This window comes from Danio rerio, chromosome 19 (assembly GCF_049306965.1).
Source record: "Danio rerio strain Tuebingen ecotype United States chromosome 19, GRCz12tu, whole genome shotgun sequence".
Classification (NCBI taxonomy): domain Eukaryota; kingdom Metazoa; phylum Chordata; class Actinopteri; order Cypriniformes; family Danionidae; genus Danio; species Danio rerio.
Window position 1 is genome coordinate 16,664,666 of NC_133194.1, and position 26,743 is coordinate 16,691,408.

At 34.2% G+C, this 26,743-nt stretch overlaps 3 protein-coding genes across 6 annotated transcripts in view; 2 read left to right on the forward strand and 1 right to left on the reverse strand.

The window, feature by feature from the left end:
• Positions 1–11,132, forward strand: part of pdik1l (PDLIM1 interacting kinase 1 like) — a 32,330-nt gene extending 21,198 nt beyond the window's left edge. Inside the window, exons 3-4 of one of the 3 annotated variants that reach the window (XM_021468126.3) lie at positions 2,005–2,767; positions 10,863–11,132. In XM_021468126.3, coding sequence (XP_021323801.1) covers positions 2,005–2,745 — 741 coding nt within the window. In that variant the 3' untranslated portion in view covers positions 2,746–2,767; positions 10,863–11,132. Of the gene's footprint in view, positions 1–2,004; positions 3,100–10,862 lie in introns of those variants that run through there. The other 2 variants (XM_073931029.1, NM_001037700.2) reach the window with 2 other exon arrangements.
• Positions 1–26,743, reverse strand: part of ftr55 (finTRIM family, member 55) — a 157,405-nt gene that overhangs the window by 84,203 nt on the left and 46,459 nt on the right. The window contains exons 3-4 of one of the 2 annotated variants that reach the window (XR_012394976.1): positions 12,788–12,850; positions 10,933–12,540 (exon numbers count right to left, since the gene is read on the reverse strand). Coding sequence is in view for 1 of the 2 variants with exons in the window: in XM_073931605.1 (XP_073787706.1) it covers positions 12,209–12,241 (33 nt within the window). In the remaining variant the exon portion in view is untranslated. Of the gene's footprint in view, positions 1–10,932; positions 12,851–26,743 lie in introns of those variants that run through there. The other variant, XM_073931605.1, reaches the window with a different exon arrangement.
• On the forward strand, positions 15,754–26,240 carry ppp1r8a (protein phosphatase 1, regulatory subunit 8a). Its single transcript, NM_001100952.1, has 7 exons — positions 15,754–15,803; positions 16,115–16,175; positions 17,673–17,826; positions 17,905–18,122; positions 20,871–21,015; positions 22,973–23,037; positions 25,675–26,240. Exons 1-7 carry the CDS (start codon positions 15,754–15,756, stop codon positions 26,035–26,037), a joined length of 1,056 nt encoding a protein of 351 aa, NP_001094422.1. The 3' UTR covers positions 26,038–26,240.

A 26,743-nucleotide genomic window follows, 5' to 3' on the forward strand; every position in this document is an offset into this window, starting at 1 on the left:
ATGTGTGATTCGGGTTTAATATTAGACAACTTCTGTCTCGCAAATTCTGTCAAACAAAACAATCTATTAACTTTTCATGTCACCTCTATATTTTACACATCATGCTTATTAAAAGACTACAAATATTTTACTGCAGAAATAACTTTTTTGTTAAATAATCTGGTTATAAAGGCTAGCTTGTTTGCACAGGTTTATTTTCAACCTTTTTAATTCAGACTATTTATTTTCAGCTTTATGAACGTTTTACATGATCTATTTTAGTAAATTACCTAAATATTAACTTAAGTCTTACAGACTTAAAATAATTATCATTATTAATCCTTCCATCGTAAAGGTTTCTTAACAAATTAAGTTAAATACCATTTTATTAAATAATTATAAAATAATTTTATTATATATATATATATATATATATATATATATATATATATATATATATATATATATATATATATATATATATATATATATTATTTTATTTTATTTATTTTTTATTTCCTGTCTAGCCGTTTATACCTGGTCTTTCTGGAAAACTTCTACTTAGTGTTGCTCACTTATTTTAGGAATGTCCTTTTGTTCAACCTTTTTGGATTAAAGTGCTTTTTTGAAAATGCTTTCGTTATCCAAAATAATCTTAATCATTGTTTAAGACAATCAAAACACCTTGTTTACATTAATATGTATTGGAAAGTTTTACATCTATGAATGTAAATAAATGTAAACCCCTTTTTAGCATATTCAAACAAGCAGTATTAGCGTAAAGAGTGATGTTTAAACTCCCAATTTTTATTATTATTTTTTTTACCCTTGTTTCACCTTAATTCTCTCATGCGTTTGTTATATAGTTAATTCATAATTTCCATATTGTTTAAAATTAACTATAGTTTGTAGAGACCGTATTCTATTTCATTTGTACTGTTAATCTTTTGTTGTTATAAATGAATAAAAATTATGATTGCGCCATGTGATCGGTCATCATGTCTGAAAAAAATAACTAAAGTCATTTGTCTTAGGTGTAATTTGTTTGTGAAGAATTTTTACAGTTCAGTTTTAGCTTTCTTTGAAAATATTTATGCTATTTTGATTGCAGCCATGGCTAGGCATGGAATGATAACTGGTTTCAAGGTTTAACATGGTTTGGAAAAGTCAAGGTTTTAAAAAGTTTTTTGTTATACCGTTCCTATGGTATATTTGTACTTTTTAAAAATATTTTTAATTATTTATTCATTTTTTAAACATGTTTTTGACAACTATTATTATTATATTATTTAGTTTTTCAAGGCAACAGTATCGCCAGCAGAAAAGAAACCGCTACATTACAAGCTACTGGTCCAAAATATTTGAAATGTTCTGACAGTTAACATGTTAAAAATTTTAAAATAAATAAATAAATAAATAAAAAAAAAAAAAAACTAAACAATATACTAAATAATGATGAAAATTGTTATTTTTATAATCATTTAGTAAGATTTAAAAAAAAAAATCTTAAAAAGCCTACTGTAAATTAGACCTAATTTACAGTAGACCAATAATATTTATAAAGGAAACATATACAGTAAGCCCTATATGGTTTACATGTAATTCAGTTAATATGGAAAATGAGTCCCTGTTTTTACCAAAACTAATATTGGATTATTTTTTTAATGCATGTGCTTGTAAAACGATACAATTTGCACAAAAAAAATATGGGGTTTTACTTCTAAAGAAGTAGTTACTTCTCCCCGTTTAGAGCATCATTATGGACGTTTTACATTATAACTAACTAAAGACAAAGGAACTATGGATTTGCAAAATACTCCTTACTACATGGTTCTTTTCACAAGCAATGCATGGTACAATGATGGTTCAGCCAAGAGTTATGTCGTGGTTTGGGAAACGCACCCCAGATTGTTGAAAACTGTTTTGCAAATGACAACAGATTGGGATTGTTACTAAAGTATGCTGTTGAATAGCCCCGTTTTATGAATTGGTTGTAACTCATGTGTTTATTTATATTCCACTCAGTTGGTGGAGACCTCCCTGAAAGGTGAGATCACGTTTGATCCCTGCTGCGCCTACTACATGTGGTTCGTAATGGACTTCTGTGATGGTGGAGACATGAACGCCTATCTTCTGTCCCGCAAACCCAGCCGCAAGACCAACACCAGCTTCATGCTGCAACTGGGCAGCGCTCTTGCCTTCCTGCATCGAAACCAGATCATCCACCGAGATCTTAAACCTGACAATATTCTCATCTCACAGGGCCGCACCCCAGCGGGGTCCCCTGAACCCACCCTGAAGGTGGCTGACTTTGGCCTGAGCAAGGTCTGCTCTGGTTCAGGCCTGAACCCTGAGGAACCAGCAAGCGTAAACAAGTGTTTCTTGTCCACAGCTTGCGGGACGGACTTCTACATGGCTCCTGAGGTCTGGGAGGGCCACTACACCGCTAAAGCTGACATTTTTGCTTTGGGGGTTATCATATGGGCCATGGTAGAACGGATAACGTTTGTGGATGTGGAGACTCAGAAGGAGCTTTTGGGGAGCTACGTACAGCAGGGTGAGGATATTGTCCCATTGGGGGAGGCTTTGCTGGAGAATCCCAAGATGGAGCTTAACATCCCAGCCCGGAAAAAGAGTATGAATGCTAGCATGAAGCAGCTGATTCGAGAGATGCTGTCAGCCAATCCACAGGAGCGTCCTGATGCTTTTGAGCTGGAGCTCAGGCTGGTTCGGATCGCATGCAGGGAACTTGATTGGGATACGTGAAGGGAACGTTTCTTGGACATTGGTAAATTTCTAATACGACTGGCTTTGAGCTTGAAGTGAAGACAAGAACGTACTGTTTGGTCCTGTCCCAATTGGCACACTTGATGTGGACTTGTAGTCTTGCGAAGAAGCTTGGTAATGTTTGTGAAATCCACAAGAGATTTTGTAAATATTTTGAGGAATACCAGACTGGTTGATAGTGCCATTTGGGACAGGACCTTTGAGAGCAGGAATGTTTTTTTCTTTTTCTTTTTTTCTTTTTTTTTTTATTGGGCAATTGCACTGGTCCTTGGTCTTTTCTTGATATTCTTACAGTTTAGTACAAGTGATGATAAACAGCCTTTTCAATGGTAATGCTTATTATTGTCTCATTTGTTCACAAGCACATTGGGATTTTCATTGACAAGAGTCCGGAGAGGCTTTACGTGAGTTTCATTAATGGAAAAAAAAAACATAAGATATCCACCTTCCATTGACCATAAGCCACAGTGATGTAGATAAAGAGTGGTCCACAGAATTCCTAAAGCATTCCAGCAGAGAGCATGTAGTTTAGGGCTGGGCGGTAACAACAACAAAAAAAGTTTGTAAAATTAGTTTACTGCTTGAAGCATTAAAGGGATCGTTCACCCAAATATTATCACTATTTACTCCCCTCAAGTGGTTATACTTTCTTCTGTTGAACACAAACTAAGTTACTTTTTGTAGAATGCTGAAAAAAGGGATACCATTGATATATATATATATATATATATATATATATATATATATATATATATATATATATATAATTTTTTTTTTTTTTTTAATAGTAGGATAAACATACTACAACAGTCAATGGTTAGAGGTTTTCATCATTCCTCAAAATATCTTGTGTTTACTAGATGAAGGAAACTCAAAACCGGTTTGGACCAAGTGAAGGGTAGAGTAAATGATAACAATAGTTTTTTTTTGCTCTTTAATTTGAAGATTGCAAAATTTGCCAACTGTTATGGTCTTTAGGAATTTTAATGACTGGAGAAAACATTAAAATCATTGTGACGTTTGTCATGTTAGTTCATGTTGTCGCTAACAATATAAGTGTCAACAACAATCTATATGTCATATAAATTCGGTATAAAGCCCAGCCCTTACGTTGACTTAAAACAGCACAGCTTCCTTTTTTCTTCTTCTTCTTCTTGAGAACCATTTTGTTGTTCTTGATAAATTAACCTCACTCCTGGTGCTAATTCAACTTGCAATGCAAAATGGGAAAACATGCAGCAAACAACAGCTTTTTTTTTACAGGTTCCTTTTTTTCCGTGCTCAGTTTAACAGCTTTTTTACAACAAAAACACTATCTGTTTTTTCTGAACTTCTCACACAAGGGCTTCAGGGAGTTGTATTTGTATCACTCAATTTGAAAACAGTGTTTTTTCAGTCTTTTCTACACACAATAAAAGGAAACTTCAAGGCAATAGTTTTTAGTCTGCCAAAAGGCATGCGGTAAATTATGTAATATTTGTCATTTTGAATACCCATTTCAAGCCAATTCAGACATGGTATCTGACACCTACTGACTAAATAAACCACTAAAAAGGCAGCTCTGTGTGTCTGTGAAGGATGTGTGTCCATTTTGGAGCACCAGATGTTAAATGATTCGACATAACATATTGCATTTTTTCTCTTTGACATTTTTCACATAGAGGATCAATGATAAAGTAAATGGTTAAGGGAAAAACATTAAATGAATCATTTATCTTCTGTTCGTCTGGTCTGACGTTTGCGTTTTTCTTCCAAACTTTGAGTTCTAAACCAGAAATATTTGAATTATTTTTCTGACAGCAAAATACTACAAATAATGCAAAGGGCATTATTTCTTAAGCTGAATTTTATGAGGATTCATTCATTCACTTTAAGTTAATTTGGATTCATAAAATCTGTCTGTAATAGGCTGTTATCTTGGTGGAAGGGAGTGTACATTTACCTTTGCAGTTTTGAAATGTTTTCCAGACTGCACAACACAGTCTTACACCAATTCTAAACTTTTTGTAACTTTTTGTTTAACTTTTTTTTTTTTTTTTTGTGGCTAATTTGTACAATCTCATTTGTACATTTTAATACAATTTGCTCTTCCATCAATGAGGGATAAGGCTGATTTATACTTCTGCGTCAAGAGATCACCATGACCCATGGTGCTTGCCTTGCACGTAGTCGTGCATTTATACTTCTGCGTGCTGTTTGTGTTGCTCTGCAATAACACTTCCAAAACGCTAGCTGGCAGTAGGTTTTTATGTTCCTCTTTCTCAAGTTTCTTTGCAGGCGTTTTTTTTTTTTTTTTCTGAGTAGTTAAATCTCGCTCGCTTAGAGGCGGGAACAGGCTGACATGCAACAACTTTAATCAGAGTAAACCCAAAACAAGCGTTTCCATTCTGGAGCGCCTTTACTGCATTCAACACTTATAAACACTCACTCTATCGGGCTCATGGCTCTCAGTACCACCGACACTTGTCACAGCTACCAAGCCAACTAATTACAGAGCTTGCGCTGTGCATCGCTGGGGCATGTAGTTACATTTTTTTTTTTTTTAGAGGTGTGGATAGGCGTCTGCTACAGTGAGGGCTATGCGACCGCACTGAGGCTGCACCAGACCATACGCAAGCGCCTAACACTGAAGTTTAAATCAGCCTTTAGGGGTGGAGTTCTGGGCATGACTTGATTTAAAAATTCCATGTTTTTAAACAAAAGAAATTGTATATCTTTGTACGAATTAGCCACTCTTCTGACAATATGTACAACAGTTACGTACCTTATGAGATGGGGCTGAACTAAAATTATGTCAAAATCAACCACAAACGTGACAAAAATTTGTCAATATCCTGATTAAAATAAACCCAATCCTGCCATTGTAGTCATGTTGTTTCATGAGATCAGTAAAACGGTGCTGTTTCCTCAAGCTAACTTTTTACCCAATTTTCAAAAGTTTGCCCATTTTAAAATGCCATTGAACAAACAACAAAACTGCATAAAGTTTTCCATTTTCCCCCCAAGTTTATACAGTACTGTAGCCCACACTGTAAAAAAAATCTGAGATATATATATATATATATATATATATATATATATATATATATATATATATATATATATATATATATATATATATATATATATATATATATATATATTTTTTTTTTTTTTGGCAGCTAGACTGCAAAAAAAACTAAAATGACAGACGTTAAATTACAGAACTTTACCATAAAATAACAGACTTTAAATTATAAATATTTACCATAAAATAACAGACATTAAATTATCAAAATTTGCCATAAAATAACAGATGTTAAATTACAGAAATTTACCATAAAATTAAATTCTAAGGACATTTCTGTAATTTAACGTCTGTTATTTTATGTAAAATTTCTGTAATTTAACGTCTGTTATTTTATATAAAAATTTCTGTAATTTAACGTCTGTTATGTAAAATTTCTGTAATTTAACGGCTGTTATTATTATTTTTTTATTTACATTTTTTTTCCCAGCACCCAAAACGTAAAATAACAATATTTTTACAGTGTACATACAGCCCCTGAGTTGCAGGTTAATTAAAGGTGCTTGCACACTTCTGTGATCTTTACGCCCACCAATCCTCGTATGAAAACTTTAGATAACCAGCCTTGATTTGAAAAAAAAAAAAAAAAAACTCAAACCTCACATTTTAGCACAGAGAGCGTTACACACCTCAATAAACACCAGTGCTGTAATGCATGCAACACCTCTCTGCTTCAGGGAAATGTGTACAGGGAGTGTGAAAGGATGCGGACGTTGATTCTAACGCAAACACACACACACAACCATAAGCCTCTGTGAGTCGGGGATCTCACGTCTTTGACACACGATACCAGCGAGCTGAATTTGATCTCCACTTCACTGTGTCATTTTTCTCCTGGATTCCCAGAGTGCCGAATCTTACCGGTAATCCCTTCCGCCACGCTCATGACAGACTAACACTAAGCCTGTTACGTTTCTGAAGAATTAGGCGAAGAAAGCATTCTCTGGGACAGAAACTGCCATTCAGGTCAACGTTTTGTACGATTTTACAGGCATTCAGACATGAGCCTTCGTGGCAGAAGTAGCTCTGCCCCTTTAAATACAGGACACGTCTGGTTCCTAAGTGACAAGCAGAGGGATTAATAATTAATGTTGTGTGTAGGCATACTTTATTTAATTTTTTTCACCTTGTCAAGTGGGGTGTGCTGTAAATGCCAGAACCAGCAAAAATATAATTCTGTGCACTGGCTTAAATCATCCCTCCTTTGTGGAAGCGTCTTTTCCAACTGTGGTATTATGCTATAATCCACATTATCGCATAAAGGGATTATTTTCACAGAGCCACTACTTCCTAATCACCCAAATATTGTTTAATCTTCCCTTTCTTTATAGATTACCGTAATTTATGCTCTATTTTGAAATCCTATTGCCTTTAAAAGCACTTGATTGGGCTGTGTTTCCTGGAGTTCACTCCAAAGGACAGAGCTCCATTACCTGACACGCATTTGTTTGGATGAGTGTTGCTGTTTTCCAGTATTAATTTGATCAGGCCAATGTGTCCTCTTGGATTTAGAAAGTGTCCACTTAATCGAGTGTTGAACTGCTCAGCTGTGAAGCCGACATGCAGATGAATGTCATTGGAATACTTTGTGGGAAAGAGCAAAAGTACAGGTGTGGTGCTGTTTACGAGATATTCACGCTGGAGATACAAGTGGCCAATGTGTCTAAACGGATAATCTCATTGATTTCACAAATCCCAGATTTATTTTTCTTAAATGTCACCTTTATGGATGGATAATCACATCATATTGTATATAAGGCTTTAGAAAGTGCAGACATAAACATAGAAATAAAACAACAGATATGAATCTAAAACTACTGATAGCATGTCTTAATTTCAGATATCAATTTAATAGTTTTTATTTGTTTCTTTCATAGTGGCGATACGCTGTAAAAATGTGGATGACTTCATTGTTTTAAATTGAATCAACCGTTAATTCAGTCAATTCAACTTGCAACAATTAATGTTAAACGTTAAGTTGACCTTTGTGTAACTTAAATAAGTTAAAATCTGTAACTTACAGCTGAAACCTACACGTGTTGTCATTATTGTTTGATCATATTCAGGGCATCCGAAAAGTATTCATAGCGCTTCACTTTTTCCACATTTTTATGTTACAGCCTTATTCCAAAATGGATTAAATTAATTTATTTCCTCAACATTCCACACACAATACCCCATAATGTCAATGTAAAATTAAGATTTTTTTAAATTGTTGCAAATTCATTAAAAAAAGAAAAATTACGTGTGCGTAAGTATTCACAGCCTTTGCTCAATACTTTGTTGATGCACCTTTGGCAGCAATTACAGCCTCAAGACTTTTTGAATATGCCACAAGCTTGGCACTTTTTTGGGGAAATGTCTGCCCATTCCTCTTTGCAGTACCTCTCAAGCTCTATTGTGTTGGATGGGAAGCGATGGTGTACAGCCATTTTCAGATGTTCAATAGGATTTAGATCTGGGCTGTGGCTGGGCCACTGAAGGACATTCACCGAGTTGTTGTGACGCCACTCCATTGATATTTTGGTAGTGTGCTTTGGGTCATTGTCCTGCTGGAAAATGAACTGTTGCCCCAGTCTGAGGTCAAGAGCGCTCTGAGGCATTTTCCTTCAATCCTGACCAGTCTTCCAGTTCCTGCTGCTGAAAATCATCCCCACAGCATGATGCTGCCACCACCATGCTTCACTGTAGAGATCGTATTAGCCTGATGATGAGCGGTGCCTGGTTTTCTCCAAATGTAACGCCTGGAATTCACTCCAAAGAGTTTAATTTTAGTGCCATCAGACCAGAGAATTTTGTTTCTTATGAAAGTCCTTCAGATGCTTTTGGGAAGTTCCAGGCAGTGAGTGGCTTCCTTCTGGCCACGCTACCATACAGGCTTGATTGGTGGATTGCTACACAGATGGTTGTCCTTCTGTAAGGTTCTCCTCTGCACAGAAGATTACTGAAGCTCACACTGAGTGACTATCGGGTTATTGATCACCTCCCTGACTAAGGCCCTTCTCCCCGATCACTCAGCTTAGATGGCCAACCAGCTCTAGGAAGAGCCCTGGTGGTGCCAATCATTTTCCACTTACGGATGATGGAGGCCACTGTGCTCACTTTAACTTTCAGTGCAGCAGAAATTATTCTGTAACCTTCCCCACAAGGCATGCCTCGAGACAATCCTGTCTCGAAGGTCTATAGACAAATTCTTTGTCTTCATGCTCGGTTTGTTCTTAGACATGCACTGTCAACCCTGGGACTTGTATAGACAGGTGTATGCCTTTTCAAATCATGTCCAATCAACTGAATTTGCCACAGATGAACTCCAATTAAGCTGCTGAAACATCTCAAGATTGATCAGTGGAAACCGAATGTACTTGAGCTCAATTTTGAGCTTCACAGCAAAGACTGAGAATACTTATGTAGATGTGATTTTTCAGCTTTTTTATTTTGAATAAATTTGCAACAAATTCAAAAAAACTTATATATATATATATATATATATATATATATATATATATATATATATATATATATATATATATATATATATATRTGTATATATATATATATATATATATATATGTATATATATATATATATATATATATGTATATATATATATATATATATATATATATATGTATATATATATATATATATATATATATATATATGTATATATATATATATATATATATGTATATATATATATATATATATATGTATATATATATATATATATATATATATGTATATATATATATATATATATATATATATATATGTATATATATATATATATATATATATATATATGTATATATATATATATATATATATATATATATATATATATATATATATATATATATATATATATATATGTGTATATATATATATATATATATATATATATATATATATATATATATATATATTTTTTTTTTTTTTTTTTTTGTGAAAATCTTTGTTGTAATTCTTAGTTCTTAACAGATCAAACTGCAACTATCTTTGCCAAGCATAGACCACTGTTTAACATTATTATCTAATGTGCCCCACAATGTTTTTTTCTAATACAACAAAAGCCTGATTCCAAGGGATAATTCGCACCAAAAATTAAAAATCACTCATTACTTGCCTCTCAATTGTTTCAAAACATTTGTTTATTTCTGTTGAACAAACTAAACTGTTACCATTGCCTTCCATAGAATTAGTTTTTCCTACTATAGTTGTCTATGGTTACAGGTTTCCACACTGTAAAAATTATATAATCAATTAGTCCTGACAGCATATGATTTTACTCCATTGGTACTTTTTAAACTAAGTTAATCATGTTCCAACTTAACTTTATAAGTCACGCAAGCTGTTTAAAGTCAGTTTAAAATAATATAAGTTCAATGGATTCATAAAGTTAATTTGATTCAGCTTAAAAATTAAGGTGACTAGGATTTTATTTACAGTGCAGCATTCTTCAAAATATCTTCTTTTGCGCTCAACAAAGCAAAAAAGACACAAACTGGGTTGGAACAATTCAAGGGTGGGTAAATAACAGAATTGTATGTTTGGGTGAAGAATCCCTTTAAGCAGACATTGTGCACTTTATCTTGCAGTGTGAAGGCTGAGAAACAAGCACCCAAAATGTGTTATATAATCACACCTTTCACGTTTTTCTTCTGGACTAATAAACAAAAGAGACTCACAATAATGCATTTCTCTCAGCAAGTATCTTTGCTTTTCTGTACATAATGTACAGTACATGAACGTCTTCGCCTGAAATGCACAGAAATGACTCCCTGGTGGTTTTATGTGCTGTTTGAGTGACTGGTGAGTTTGTGTTGTGGACTGGGCTGTTTTAATAGTGTGTGTGTGTGATCACATGCCCTTTTTGTGTTTTTCTGTGCAGTTTCAGTGTGTCTACTGATATCATCAGATAAATGAAGGGTGAACGTCTTATGTGTGTTAAAACTGGGAGCACAACTGTATTTAAATTTGTAACAAAGAAAATCTCGTTTCACAGCACTATATAAAATGTTTCCCACAGCGCCCTGCTCACAGATTCCCTCCCGAGCCTCTGACAGCCTGACCTGATTTACCATCAACTATACTGGGAACTTTGTGGTGATGCACTGTGACTTCAAAAGTGCTTTTATTTCACTTTTTTTTTCTTTTTTTTTTCTTTTTTTTTACAGACACTTTGTGTTGTTGTAAAGTATTTAGAGATAAACAGTTTCATGAGAGGATGATCTTCTAAGTGAATGTGTAATTTATTGTTGGGGTTGGCTTTATTAATAAAACTTTTACTTGAATCATGTTTTATTGACGCATTTATTTATTGGGAAAAGAGGAGCGAGTCTCTGTGGTGGCCAAGACTATACTTTAATGATCTGTCTAGTGTTTCGAAAGGTCAGCCATTAGATTTTTTCACGTGACTTTCACAGAAATTAGAGTCATATTATAGAGTTATAAATATGCTGGAATGCACTGTTAAGAGTTTTTTTAATGATATTTCAGTGAATAGAGTTATTATTATTCATTCTTTGTTTTTTTAAGAAACATAGTTTGGCAAAAATGTTTACATATAACAACAATACACCACAACATATGAGGGAAACTACATAAAGAAATGATGAAAAATGCTATCTTAAAGGGGTATTTCAACCCATTATGTACCCATCTTTCACCTGTTTCAATTTTTTTCATCGGAAGAAATGTGGAAACCTAAAACTATTGATTTCTGAAGTATTTGTTGGATGTCAATGTGTTACAGGTATTCATCTTTCTTTAAGATATTTACCTTTGTGTTCCACTGTAGAAATAAATGCCTGAAGGTTTGTAACCACTTAAGGGTGCGTAAACAGTGAGTATATTTTTATTCTTGGGAGAATTCACCCTTTAGGGCAAACTTTTCAGCCCACAACCCCCAAAATAACAATACGGTGACTCCCGCATTATTCTCTGAGGTGGTTATAAATATATAAACCTTGTTCACAATGGCACACACATAGCAAAATGCCCAAGTCTATTCATCATTTAATTTTTGGAAGTGCCACTCTGAGACCATCCGTTCAGTAGTGGCCTGGATTTATATTTAATGTACGCAAGTGCCGTAATTATGTCTAAGTTAAACCTGATGCCATAAAATCAATGTGTTGCATCTGATGCTATTGCTGTGTCTTTAATATAACGTAATGACCCCAGGGGTCGCAAAAAATAAATAAATAATACAAATTTAAATGCTGATGGCTTTTTATTTGCCTGTTGTTTAATAAAAGGAATTCAATTTTTGACCTGCACTTTGGGAACCACTGCTTTAAGGCACCTTTATTTATTTATTTATTTTTTTTTTTTTTTTGGTGTAAAACATCATTTAGTGGTTGTTGTCTTTACCTGAGCAGATTTTAATTGTAACTCGGTGAACATCAAATGCTGAGAAATGCATTGTAGGTATGAATATATGTTGATATAGGGTGCTCTGCATTTTCCTCTAGCCAAAAAAACTAACAAAAAATAAATAAATAATGAATGAATGCAAAAATAATACAATGGGGGTGACTGGTGAGAAAATGTTATTTATATAAGAATATTGGTGATGTTTAAGTTAGCCATATCACTTTTTGTTCATTACATTATAAGCAGTTACAATAGTAATTGTGTTGATTTTGATTAGAATGCTACAAATGCTTCTCAATGTTTAGCTGGATGTTCAGAAGTACAGTGACCTAAGGACAGAACAGAGAAAATGAATATTAAAACAGGTTGTACTGCAACTGACTGATGAGTTGAAGGGGTTTACAATCAAATAACTGAAAAACATTTTGGCCCGTTTTAAAATTAATTTACATTGATATTATGAACATTTTAAAGTAAATGATAACTTTGGTAGTTGATATCTCAATTTTGGTTTACCACAAATTATTTCAAAGTTACTGCAAAACGTTTTAGTTACATGATTAGTCCTGGAGGTACCTGGTCCTGAGGGTTCCTGGTCTTGGTTCCTTTTGCTTCAAGCCCCAAATATTTAGATCACATCTGAATAAAAAGAGAAAATGTAATCAAACAAACAGCAAGTTTTGAGCATTGCAATCCATACTCAGCATGTCTGATATGATTTCATTATTAAGGTATTTAGGTTATATGTGGAACCTTTTAAACAAATGTGTGTTGCTGTTATATTCTGGGTGAATTTGTTGATAAATTTGGTCTTTTAATGTTTTTGAAACTACATTATTACCTAGAACGAATGGCTGTCAGTAAAATCTTGTTTTGCCCTCCTGGTGGAGGTCATGAATAATATGCATTTAACATGTTGTCAAAATTTAAAGAAAGTCAAAACCTTTGACCTGTTCTTGTTTTACATCACTTTTTTGATTCACTTCAAATGTTGACTATACTGCAGTTTCAGACAGGGTTCTTACAAATTTTAAAATCCATTATGTTGTTCCAAACTTAAAAAAACAAAGAAAAACTCTGCAAAACTCAGAAGTTTTTAGCTCAACCAAACCATTTTTTAAATCAATTCATTAATTAACAGTTTTGATATTTTGTCATTTACGGGTTATTTTGGTTTAATTACAGTTAGAAATTGCATTGTGGGATCTTGATCTATGTGCTCTGTTAACTTTTGATGTTTAACTCTGTACAGCAATGTGCATTTTATTGACACCAGTAGTTTGAAACTGAATCTGAAATCTTCTTCTAAAATCAGGCCCATATTGGTTTCGGGTAGTTTGAAAGACCCACCCCTCACTGACAAAGGTCCAGTATTTGACACATCGATGAGTTTTTTTTTTTTTTTTTTCTATTTTGACTGCTATGCCAAACATTCTAACAAATTGTAAAAAATAACCCATTATAAAGTCACACCGTGCCAAAATCGACAGACGAAAGTTGAATGTGCTGCTCAGTTTGTATTTGCCTATAGGCTTTATACAATGACAATGTACAGTTTATAATTTAAGAGTTTAACAAATTCCTATTTTTTCTAATAATGTATTTTTAAAATAAGTATTGTATTTCTTCTAAATCTTTAGGAAATGTTTTTGGTTCATCAGAAAGAGTTGTTATGATATGGCCATCTGACAAGCTAATCCAGCAAAGGATAGTGCTTAAAATTAAAAAAAAAAAATGCAGTATTTAAACATCATAATTAAACAGAAAATGAGGGAAATAACTGCAAAAAAAGGAGAAACGAGAAAAAGAAACCACCTCTTCCACCAGCCTGGCTATACAGGCCTGAAAATGAGCATCTTTCTCAGCCTAATTTCATTTATTTCACTTTGAAGGGAATGAAAAGGTACAAGAAAATGAGAAAAAATGCTAATTTTAGATGAAAATTTCAGAGGCATTTAATGGTTCATCTAAATTATTTATAAAACTGAAAAAAAGCACTGTACGTTTTTGTAATTTACAATCCCAATCCAGACAATATCAATTAAAAATCCCAAGTCACTTTTTTAATCTTTTTAACATTAAAAAGTCCCATAAGGCAATTTCAAAGCATAGAAAACATGAATAACAAAATACAGAAAACTGCTAATTTGACTGCTAATTTCTTTACAGTAGGCCTGTATTTGCCCTTATTTAAAAAGACCCAGTTGAGATCTAAATCCCTTGATATATATATATATATATATAAAAACTGATTTAAAAAATGGAAAGTGAAATACGTTGCATCCAGTGAAGACTAAAACAAGGTATCAGCACCGCGCAAACCTTTCTACAAGACTGGCTGCAGGTAAGTCGATGTGTATATCTACTGATATAAAATAAAAATATAATTAAAAATAAAATATTGTAATAGTTGAACATTACTAAATTTAGGTGGTGTGGACCGTGGCACAGTCAGTAGTGCTGTCGCTTGACAGCAAGAAGGTTGCTGATTGGAGCCTCGGCTGGGTCAGTTGGCATTTCTGTGTGGAGTTTGCATGTTCTCCCTGGTTTCACTTCCTCCGGGTGCTCCGGTTTGCCCCACAAGTCCAAAGACATGCAGTACAGGTGAATTGGGTAAGCTAAATTGTCTGTTGTGTGTGTGGATGTTTCTTAATCATGGGTTGCAGCTAGAACACTGAAAAAAATTATTCAGAGATGATTCCTTGGATTTACTCAATTTTTTTACGTTAAGTGGTTGTAAACATTTTATTTGTGTTGAATTTAAACAAACAAATTAAGTTGAACATTGTTAAACTTAATTTGTTTGTTTAAATTCAACACAAATAAATTGTTTGCAACAGTTCTGCATGCAACACTTTTTTCAGTGAAGGGCATACGCTGCATAAAAATTATGCTGGATAAGTTAACGGTTCATTCCGCTGTGGCGACCCTAGATTAGTAATCAGACTAAACAGAAAAGAAAATGAATAAATAAATGAATTACAAAATTTAAATTGTTTAATTGTTTAAATTCAACAAATTTAAATAGTTTTGTACAAGAAATTTTTGCAGATATCATTTTTTCTTTGTGTTTTTATCTGTATTGTTTTATTTCTCTCACATTAAAACATGACAGGCAATATATAAAATTATAAAATTAGGTTGATACAATGTGTAGTTTTCGTCTATCATTTGAAATGCTGTGCAAGTTTTCAGCAAAAAAAAAAAAAATTGTAGCCTACTGTATTTATTTATCAAAAAATTATAAAATTGTATTGATACAATGCATGGTTTAAACGTTTGTCTTTGTCATGGGCCTGCATGAAGGCACATAGCTACACTAGGCAAATTGAAAAGAAAAAACTAGCTTTATGATAAGATTCCAGTTGGAATGAAAACAATATGAACATTATACTAAAGAATTTCATTTATTTAACCGTGTGTAGATAGAATGTACAGTGATACCTTTAGCAAGCCAACCCATGATTTGACAAACAAACTTCAAATCCCACAATTCTCAATAACACCCCGTAATTACCCAGCGTTCACCGCGGTTGTGCAAAATGGCGGCTATTGCAAGCACAAACACAACAGGCTTTGACTGCCCGTCATGGTGAGATAAGAAACCAATTACTTCATTTTTGCACTCAAAGTGAAGTCCTGCATGCATGTGTGTGGAGCTACCTAGTAGGTCATTAATGCATAAATACAAACAATGCAATTTACCCCTGTAAACAAGAGTCGCAGACAGAAACTCAACACACAGTAAAATATCGAATATGCATAATTGCGTTAATGAATGGACTTTTATTCTGTTTTTATGTGGCTAATTTGTGCCATGTATATGGATCCGCTATTTCGTGTTGCGTTGCACATTTTAGTATTTAATGTTGAATAATTTAATTTAATAACATTTAATCTCAGGGCAGGAAAACCTCCACCTGGACTTCATTTGGATGTGGTTAAAGGAGACAAATTAATAGAGGTAAGACGAATTAACATTACTGTTAAATAAACAGTGATGAATGTTGTTGTTTACCCTTATATAATAGTTTAAAAATATATTAAAACGTCATGGGGAAAAATTCCAATTAGCGTTCAATGTGCAAAGTCATTATAAGATATATCTCAATGGTAAAGTTGGTTTATATTCGCACATTCATTCAGTGAGACTCTCCTTATATTGTTTACCATGGTACTTTGAATATTCGGTCTGAAATCACATGCATGACTTCAAAACAACATTAGCACTATTTAATAGATTGTGGATGTTGTACTTTGATAGTCACTGGCTGCTAATATATCCCTATTTAGAATTTGCGAATAATACTTTTCAGAAATTTTTTTATCAAGGAGAAAGTCCTAATACGTGAATATAAAACCAACTTTACCCTGATGGTTTCTCATGTCTGAAAACTTGTAGATGGGAAATACTACCAGAAATGATAGGGGTAAAGTTGGTTTTATATTCAATATTCAGACATTCTCCTTTATAATATATTTTCAGAAAAGTATTTTTTGCAAATTCTAAATAGGGAAATCATATTAGCAGCCAATGACTATCAAAGTACAACATTGCTTACAGTGAATTGTATAGTGTTACTGTTGTTTAGAAAGTCATACTTGCATAATTCCGAGCAAATGTTCAAAGTAACATGGTAAACAATAAACAGACTGCTCAATGAACGAATGTGTGAATATAAAACTGACTTTACCTCTATCCAGAAACGTACATTATCAGTCCCTGAAATAAAAAACCATAAATAGAGTGGATAAAAAAAAAATTTATCCCAAGAATTTCTAAAATGGACTAATGGTTGATTTCTGCGAGAAGTAGGTGATTCATTTTGTTCTCAGTTTTTTTTTTCCTATTAAAAGCACCCTACAAATATACAAACCCTGTCATTGTCCTTGTCCTCAGCTCAATTTAACCTACAGCTTTAATAGTTTTGTTATGCTTAAACTGTTGTTTAGAAAAAAATACTTCAGAAATAGCATGTTTAAGTTATCATTCACATTAATTGATTAAAAACATAAAATTATAAATAAATTCTACAAATAAATACTGCAAATATATAATACAAATAAATTTACAACTGTCCCAATGTTTCTGTCAGTCTTGTCACATTTGCATTAAATTTAACATAAAATGCATGCAATACATGTTTAATGGCGAACTCAAGGCGACCGTGATCACTGAATTGTATATTTTTATACTTGTTTTTGTATGATTTTTTTGGGGACAACAAGGTTAAATTAGGCGCTGTCACGTTTGTTTTAAGTGAAACTTTACATTTCTGTTACAATGTCTCAGATATAAGCAAAAAGGGAGTTTAATAATTGTATTAATTTACTTAATAAACTCAAATTTGACAAACCAGAACTTTTTGGATGAACTGACTTTGGAATTTTGTGACAAATATACTAGGTTTCATAATCTCTTATTGTTTATTTTTTATACACTTTTTCTTGTCTCTTGCAGAAGTTGATTATAGATGAGAAGAAGTTCTATCTGTTTGGGAGGAACCCGGACCACTGTGACTTCACGATAGACCACCAGTCGTGTTCGCGTGTTCATGCAGCACTGGTTTACCACAGACACCTCAAGAGGGTGTTTCTCATTGACCTCAACAGCAGTGAGTGCAGAAGATGCCACATTTAAGTAATTTAGCTTTTAACTTTAAACACATGCTTTTTCATTTCTCTTTATTCAGCACATGGCACGTTTCTGGGCAGAATTCGCCTTGAACCCCACAAACCTCAGCAAGTTCCGATCGACTCGACCATGTCGTTTGGTGCATCAACACGAGTTTACACACTGAGAGAGAAACCGCAGACGCAGAGTAGCTCCACCACAGGAGACAGTAAAGGAGTGGAGGATGAGGAGCTCAAGGGCTTGCTGGGACTGCCAGAGGAAGAAACGGAGTTAGAGGTGTGTAAAAAGAGTGTTCTACATAATAGACAATGTAAATGTTATCGTGGAAGTGCACATATGTAATTCAGCCTTCCTGAATGCAATCAAGTAAAAGACAACATTGTGCATTAATTGTGATGTGCATTTTTTCTAAAAATGTGCATTAAAACCCAGTGATAAATCAAATCACAAAATAAGTCTGTGTCAATGCATGCTTCTTTCCTAATCCATTGAAAATCTATTAGAAAATATATTCTGTACTTTTTCCCTTAAGACAAGTTCAAACATGAATCTCTTCAGAATTTTGGGGCCTATATATATATATATATATATATATATATATATATATATATATATATATATATATATATATATATATATATATATATATATATATATATATATATATATATGTCACAAAAGTGATTACACCCCTGCCATTTGACTCTTTGATACAATGAATAGTAGTCAGTGTAAAGTGTGTATAGCAGTGTAAATTTATTGTCCTCTGAAAATAACTACAAATACAGCTAATAATATATTAACCCCTGGCAACAAAAGTGAGTACACCCCTAAGTGAAAATGTGAAATATGAATATTTTGTGCGGCCACCTTCATTTTCCAGCATGGTTTTAACTCTCTTGGGCATGGAGTTGACCAGAGCTTCACAGGTTGCCACTGAAATTCTCTTCCACTCCTCCATCACAACATCATGGAGGTGGTGAACATTTGAGACCTTTTGCTCCTCCACCTTTTCAGGATGCCCCAGAGGTGTTCTATGGGGTTTATGTCTAGAGACATGCTTTGCCAGTCCATCATATTTATCCTCAGCCTCTTTAGCAAGCCAGTGGTCATCCTGGATGAATGTTTGGGGTTATTATCATGCTGGAACACTGCTCTGCAGTTCAGTTTCCTGAGTGAACTGCTTCAGTATGTCACAGTACATCTTAGAATTCATGTTTCCCTCAATGAAATGTAGCTCCCCAATGCCAGCAGCACTCATGCAGCCCCAGAACATGACACTCCCACCACCATGTTTAATGGTAGGCAAGACTCGTCTTTGTACTCATCACCTGGTTGCCGCCCCACACACTTGACACACGCCACACACACTTGACACCATCTGAACCATTACTGGTTCCAGTAATCCTGGTCCTTAGTTTGCATGTCTGCAGCAAATTGTTTGCAAGCTTTCTTGCATCTTCTTTAGAAGAGGCTTCCTTCTAGGACCACAACCATGCAGATTAATTTGATGCAGTGTGCGGCGTACGGTCTGAGCACTGACAGGCTGACCTCCCATATCTTCAATCTCTGCAGCAATGCTGGAAGCACTCATCTGTCTGTTTTTAAAAGACAATCTTTGGATGTGATGCTGAGAGCGTGCACTCAGCTTTTTTGACCGGCCATAGCGAGGCCTGTTCTGATAAAAACCTGTCCTCTTAAAGCACTGAAGGGTCTTGGCCATTGTGCTGCAGCACAGTTTCAGAGTGTTGGTTATCGTCTTATAGCCTAGGCCATCTTTATGTAAGGCAACGATTTGTTTTTCAGGTCTTCTGAGACTTTTTTTTTTACATTCAAATGTTGTATTTCAGAGCACAACAAAAGCAGCGCATTGCTGAAGTGGCTTCTTCTACATTCAGACACATTCATATGTTATTTTTTGAACTGCATAACAATTATGGATGCAACAATTATAGATTTTGGTTGTCCGAATATATAGACTGAAGATCACGTCTAATGTAAACTCAAGCTTTATATTAGGTAAGCAGCTATTTAGATTAGCTGTTGTTACCATCTGTGTTCATGCATACATAATCATTTTAATAATAATTTGTCTAACATATCTTTGTTTACATTGCACTGAAAGGCACGCACAACTTTCACAGTGGGATGTTTTCTACTGTGTGCGCCTGCCCCGGAAAGACGCAAGCACGTTGCTCCGCTTGTGTGCGCATATTGTGATATATTCTTACATTGGAAATAACAAATTTGCAAGCAGAAAAGACGTGATATGGGAACGACCGCTGCTATAGTTAATCCAGTGTGCAACTTGCCATAACTTGGTTTAATTGCAGCAGTTTCATTTTGTTCCATGCAACAGAAATGTGGTTTAGAGAAGCCTTTACGATTAAATAATTGTGATGAATTAAAGCGCAGTTAATAGTGAAATCGGCTAATTGTTGCATCCGTATTGTCGATATCAATGCATAGTACAAAAGGCCTTTTCTACAAACTCATCCAAATGTTTTCGGCTGCCCGCGCCACTCGCTTATGGTGACTTACGCTCTGCGCAGCCTCTGCAGCTATTGAACAGACGCACGTCACTTTCTAACTATAGCGGCAGTTTTTCGACTTAACTAAATAAATTTTTGATGTCTTGGTCACACTATTTGGAGGGCCGGTACAAAAAAAAAAAAAAAATCCTTCAGAGGCCGGGTTCGGCCCTCGAGCCGCCAAATGAATAGCCCTATTATATATACTGATTCTGTATAAAACATCTATCCTAATCACATATGACTGGAAAAGTGAGAACAGATACATGGAAACCTACTGTTGCGTAATATATTTATTTATGCTTATTTTAAAAACCATGAAATGTATTTTAGTAAATTAAAACATTTGTATACAGATGTTCCTTGTTCTTTCTACACTCTAAGCGCAAATGAAAGTCAAACAGTCAGTAAATTAAAAAAAAAATCATTTATTTCACACTAAAAATGAAAATAAATTTGAATCCAATATATCCAAATTTTCTTTTCTCTTCAGAACCTGACAGAGTTCAACACCGCTCATAACAAACGCATTTCTACACTCACCATTGAAGAGGGAAACCTAGAGATCCAGAGACCCAAGAGGAAGAGGAAAAGCTCACGAGTGTCCTTCAGCGAAGATGAAGAGATCATAAACCCAGGTACACCAACACATACACACAGGGTTTGAATGTAATATGTACAGTGCTATTTGAAGGACACATCCCTTTTGATTAGAAATGACAGTAAAGGCATTTGCTATTTATTTGTTTAAAGACATTTCAGAAGTTTTCTATTTCGAATAAATGCTATACATCAAAGAATGTGGAAAATATTTAGTTTGTATTAGTGTTTCGTGGAGTTTTTATGAAAGCATTGATAATAATTATTAGAAACGTTTCTAGAGCAGGAAATCAGCATTTTAGATGGATTTCTGAGGCATCATGTGACTGTAGATAGTATAAATGATTGCTAAAAGTTTGGCTTCAATGTAGGGCTGGGCATTAAACATTTAACTCTATTGCATTTAATGAACAAGTATTTTATTTATTTATTTTATGTTTTTGCCCTCATAGTTCACTGACAAATTTTGTACAGTTAATATTCTCACATATTACAAGTGAGAGATTTTAGAATAAGGGGTGTATTACTTGATTTTAAAATAATTGAAGTAAACACACACTATTATCTTTCATTCTTTGTTGAACTCTGAACAACTGAAATTAAATCGCACATTACCTTAAATGCGGCTCTCTGCGCTGCCCACCCTGGTCACCACTACCAAACCGACCAATCACAAAGATTCCGTTATGATGTGTAGTTACCTTTTTTGAGAGGTGCGTGGGTATATGAAGGCTGTGCCAGGCCGTACGACAGTACGTCACCTTGGCAAAAGTATAAAATTAGAATAATATAATAAGTATAAATCATAATATAATAAGTATGAATTAGCCTTAACAGAGCAGGGTCATAAGACTCCACATGAAAGGGAAAATAATTTAAACAAATGACCTTGAAAAATTTGTTCCATTATGAATGTCGATTTAGATTATTTTTTCAATTAATCGCCTGGCCCTACTTCAACATCACTGAGGGGAAAAATGCAGTTTGAATATTAGTTCAGAAAGAAAATAGTTGTTAAATTGTATTGATAAACAGAATAGATGGTTTGTTTAAGGTACTTTTAATAAAATAAACACAAAGTAAATCCAAATAAAAGAAATACTTGGTGAGCACAAAAAAGAGAGATCGAAGGGACAAAACAATTGCAAACTCACAAAGCATTTTTCAGTATTTTGTGATTCATGTTTATTCAATGTCAAATCATGCAATTAAATTTTAAATTATGGCTTTAACCTTGACTCTATCTTTCAGCTTTTAACCTTAAAAGTCCCTTTTTCTAACTTTTTATTAACATTTTTAATAGTATAAAGGGGCACACTTTATTTTGATTGTCCGTTTGTTGAATTTAAGTTACATTCCATCTACATGCAAACTAATTCTCATTAGATTAGAAGTAGACTGTTAGGTTGAGGTTAGGGTAAGATGGCATGTACTTGCAAAGTTTTTTATAGTCATTTAAATGTCTTCTGAAGGAGCGGTATCAACAGATATTAAGCAGACAGTCTACTAATACTTAAATGGACCATCCAAATAAAGTTTTACCATATTAAGTGATATATTGTCTGGGTTGGTGTTGTATATTACACTATAAAAACCTTGTAATAAACTGGCAGTACATTTTCTGTTATTTTACACACTTATTTTTCTCCATATATTATTTCTTATACATTATATTATTTCAAACTGCTAAAAAGTCAATAAAAGTCACTTTGTTAAACCGTAGAGTTGAATTTTCGGCATCAAAAGTCGATGAGCAGAGATTCACATCCCATAATGCAATTCACAACTGTGTACAGAAAGCACTTTTGAATCACAAAACACAGAAACTGTTAATTAACAGATCTTTTTATTCAACATTCAAACAGTTGTAAATGTTATTACAGTACTAATATTCCCTTTTGGACACTCATCATGTGTGAATGGCTTGGTCTTCTCTCAGTCCTCGTTCGTGTTGTGACTTGTGTTAATAGCACATTGTTAATCTTTCTTTCACAGAGGACGTGGACCCTTCTGTGGGACGCTTCAGAAACATGGTGCAGACGGCAGTGGTTCCTATTAAGGTAGGATAATAGGCCTGCTCTCGTCTGTTGGTCTGCGTTGTTGTTTTAGCACGTCATCATTGATTTTAATGGATTTTAGAACAGCCGTTCTCTCAATACAATTTAAGTAGTTTGTTGCATGGCTCGCAAACAGGAAATTGTGTATAATGCAGGAGTAATGGCTTCTAAAAGGCTTTCTTTAGTCTGTCTCCTAATGTAAAGATGCTTTGGCCTTGAATGTCTACAGCAATCTGTCTTTAGGCCTTTGTGTTACTTTGAAATGGGTTTGGTTTTCAGACATACTATAAAACTTTTATATATACAGTGCCAATAGAAATCATCATATGCGGTGAAAATCAATACCTTTACTCACATCACACCCTGCTTTTAACAGAGCTTTGGTATAAAGTTGTGGGAGATGGCTACAAAAACATTTCAAAGGCTGGTAAAGTTATTTGGAATGTGATTTGATTTCAGGCTGTTTAACAAATATGTGTGGTTTAAGTTGATAATATAATATAATATAATATAATATAATATAATATAATATAATATAATATAATATGATATGATTTAATATAATATAATACAATACAATAAAATACAATATAATATAATATAAAATATTATAATATAATACAATACGATATAATATAATGGCTGTATATATTGTTAGACACTCAAATGTGGTGTTATCATTTTACAGAATTGTAGGTCAAATTGCAAAACACACACAGACAGACATAAAGGGTGACCAATAGTGATGAATTAATAAGATTATATATAGAAAATTTTGCCCAGCTGTAGCAATATATTTCATATAATTATAAACATTCACTGGCCACTTTATTAGGTACACCCACTTTTGCCTTCAAAACCGCCTTAATCCTTTGTGGCATAGATTTTAACAAGGTACTGGAAATATTTTTTAGAGATTTGATAGACATTATAGCGTCACGCAGTTGCTGCAGATTTGCTGCAAATTTGTCGGCTGCACATCCATTATGTGAATCTTCTGTGTCACCACATCCCAAAGGTGCTCTATTGGATTGAGCTCTGGGGACTGTGGAGGCCAATTGAGTACAGCGAATCCATTGTCATGTCCAAGAAACCAGTCTGAGATGATTTGCGGTTTATGACGTGGCGCGTTATCCTGCTGGATGAAGCCATCAGAAGATGGGTACACTGTGGTTATAAAGAGATGGACATGGTTAGCAACACTACTCCAGTAGGCTGTGGTGTTGACACAATGCTCGATTGGTACTAATGGGCATTTGGGCCCACATTGGAACTAATGGGCATTTGCGCCCACAGAACTGCCGCTCACTGGATATTTTCCTCTTTTCAGACCATTCTCAGTAAGCGCTAGAGATGGTTGTGCGTAAAAATCCAAGTTGATCAGCAGTTTCTGAAATACTCAGACCAGCCCGTCTGGTACTGACAACCGTGCCACATTCAAAATCACTTAAATCCTCTTTCTTCCCCATTTTGATGCTTGGTTTGAACTGCAGCAGTTCGTCTTGACCATGTCTACATGTCTTAATTCATTGAGTTGCTGCAATGTGATTGGCTGATTAGAAATTTGCGTTAACGAGCAGTTGGACAGGTGCATGATAAAGTAACTGGTGAGTGTATTTTGAAAAATAATTAATATAATATTTTTTCTTTTTTATTATTGTTTTTTTTTTACTAATGTTTAAAAACCTATGTATCAAAATTGTATATTTGTAACTGTAAAGTTATTTTATTTTTAAAACAGTTTTATGGTCATTTAAAGCCCAAAGTGTTTTTCAGAACATACTCGGGCACAATCTCCATGTTTGCTCAATTTGATTGTGTTTATGAACACAGGCGCTCGACTTTGTACTAACTCAAAATGGTAATAGGCTTTTAATAAAAAAATAAATTTAGCTCACCATTTCACCCTCAAATGCTTCAGAATCTTTGAGTTTCTTTTTCTGTTGAACACAAAAAAAGATACTTTGAAGACTGTTGGGCACTGGCAGCCATTATCACTTTAATGAATTTCTTTTCATGTTGAACACAAAATTAGATGGTAATAGTTTTCTTTCTTTTCAACAGAAGAACGAAACTCAAACAGTTTTGGAACAAATGGAGGATGAACTAATGACTTTTTTTCTTTTCAGATGAACTATTCTTTTAAAGGTCCTGTGAAGTGCTTTGAAATGTGCATTTTTGAGAGGGTGGGGCATGGTTTAGATCCTTAAAAAAAACAAAAAAAAAAACCAGCCAGAAGTGTTTTCTTTTATCACCACTCTGCCAGTCAGTGGTTGAGCTTCAGATGTGCATCAAATGGGAAGCATCTTGAAAGGGGTGGGGCATATCATAAACTAAAGAGCATTTGATTGGTCAAGATTTGATGAGAAACTGAAGAATGAAGTGAAGTGAATAAAACCATTGATCCATTGCTGAAGTGACAAACTACAAGCTTTACATGTTTATAACTATTTTATATTTTTTTAAACAGAAATGTTATTGTTTTGGTGTGCACTAGCATGTAGATATAAAAAAAATGGAAAAAAATATTGACGATACCATCTACAAAAATGTTGTTTTACTTTATTGGGACATTTAAATAAAACATTTAAAAACATTTTAAAAACATTTATTTACATTCTGTGAATTTCTGCACTACAGAAAAAGAAACTGGAAGGTCACAGTACGTTGGGACTTGACGAAAACGTAGCACGTCGGTTACAGAACTTCCCCCTCAGCGGAGGGCTTTATGGCGACCTGCCGCCCACCAGCCATGAAGCAGGAGGGCAAGGCGGCGGAGGTCAGGGAGGTGGTTCTGCCATCACGGGTGGGATGCCTCTACCCTTCCCCAACCCTGCTCCAGAGGTGGACGTCTCACCCACCACTGTGCAGCCTCCAGCCATGCTGAACCCCACTCCTGCTCCCGGACCCTATTCAGCAGAGCCCCTCAATGAGCCTCGCAAGAAGAAATACGCCAAAGAGGCCTGGCCTGGCAAAAAGCCAACCCCTTCACTGCTGATTTAACATGGCGCTCAGAAGGATGGACACAGACTATGTTTGGCACATGAAGATCACATTGTTCAGGTTGTTGGTTCCAGATGTCGTTTTCCAGCACTTCTGATACATACTACAAATATGTAATGCTGCTTTTTATTGCTTGAGGATTTGCCATTGGTTATACACCAATTAAACATTTGAAACTGGCTGTAACTGCCGAGGAGAGTTAATATATAGAAATGTCTGATTTCACACCAAAATCAAAAGGGAAAATACTAATTATATGGTCATTGTAAAATTAAGCTGTCGATTTTAATTTATTGTTTTTTGCATTTAGATTTTTTCATCTGTCTCCACAAATACATTACATTTAGTCAGACACTTTTGTCCAAAGCAACTTACAAATTAGAAGGGATTTAGCGACAAGAAGATGCAATACACACAAAAAGTGCTAATTATACAAATACATATTAATTTAACCAGAGTGATCCTGTCTGGAATTATTTAACATCATATACACTGTAAAACATGCTGGGCTCCACACAATATCTTCATCTCGTCTAAACGCAAATCTATTATGTTAATTTTAAGTTGATTGAACATAAAAAATTAAGTTATACCTAAAAAAACTAAAGAACTGTGTTGTTTCAGCTCATTTCAAATAGGTAGTTTGAACAAGCAGCAAACATTTTTTGTGTAGTTGATCAGAATTGACAGTAAGAGCGCTACAGAA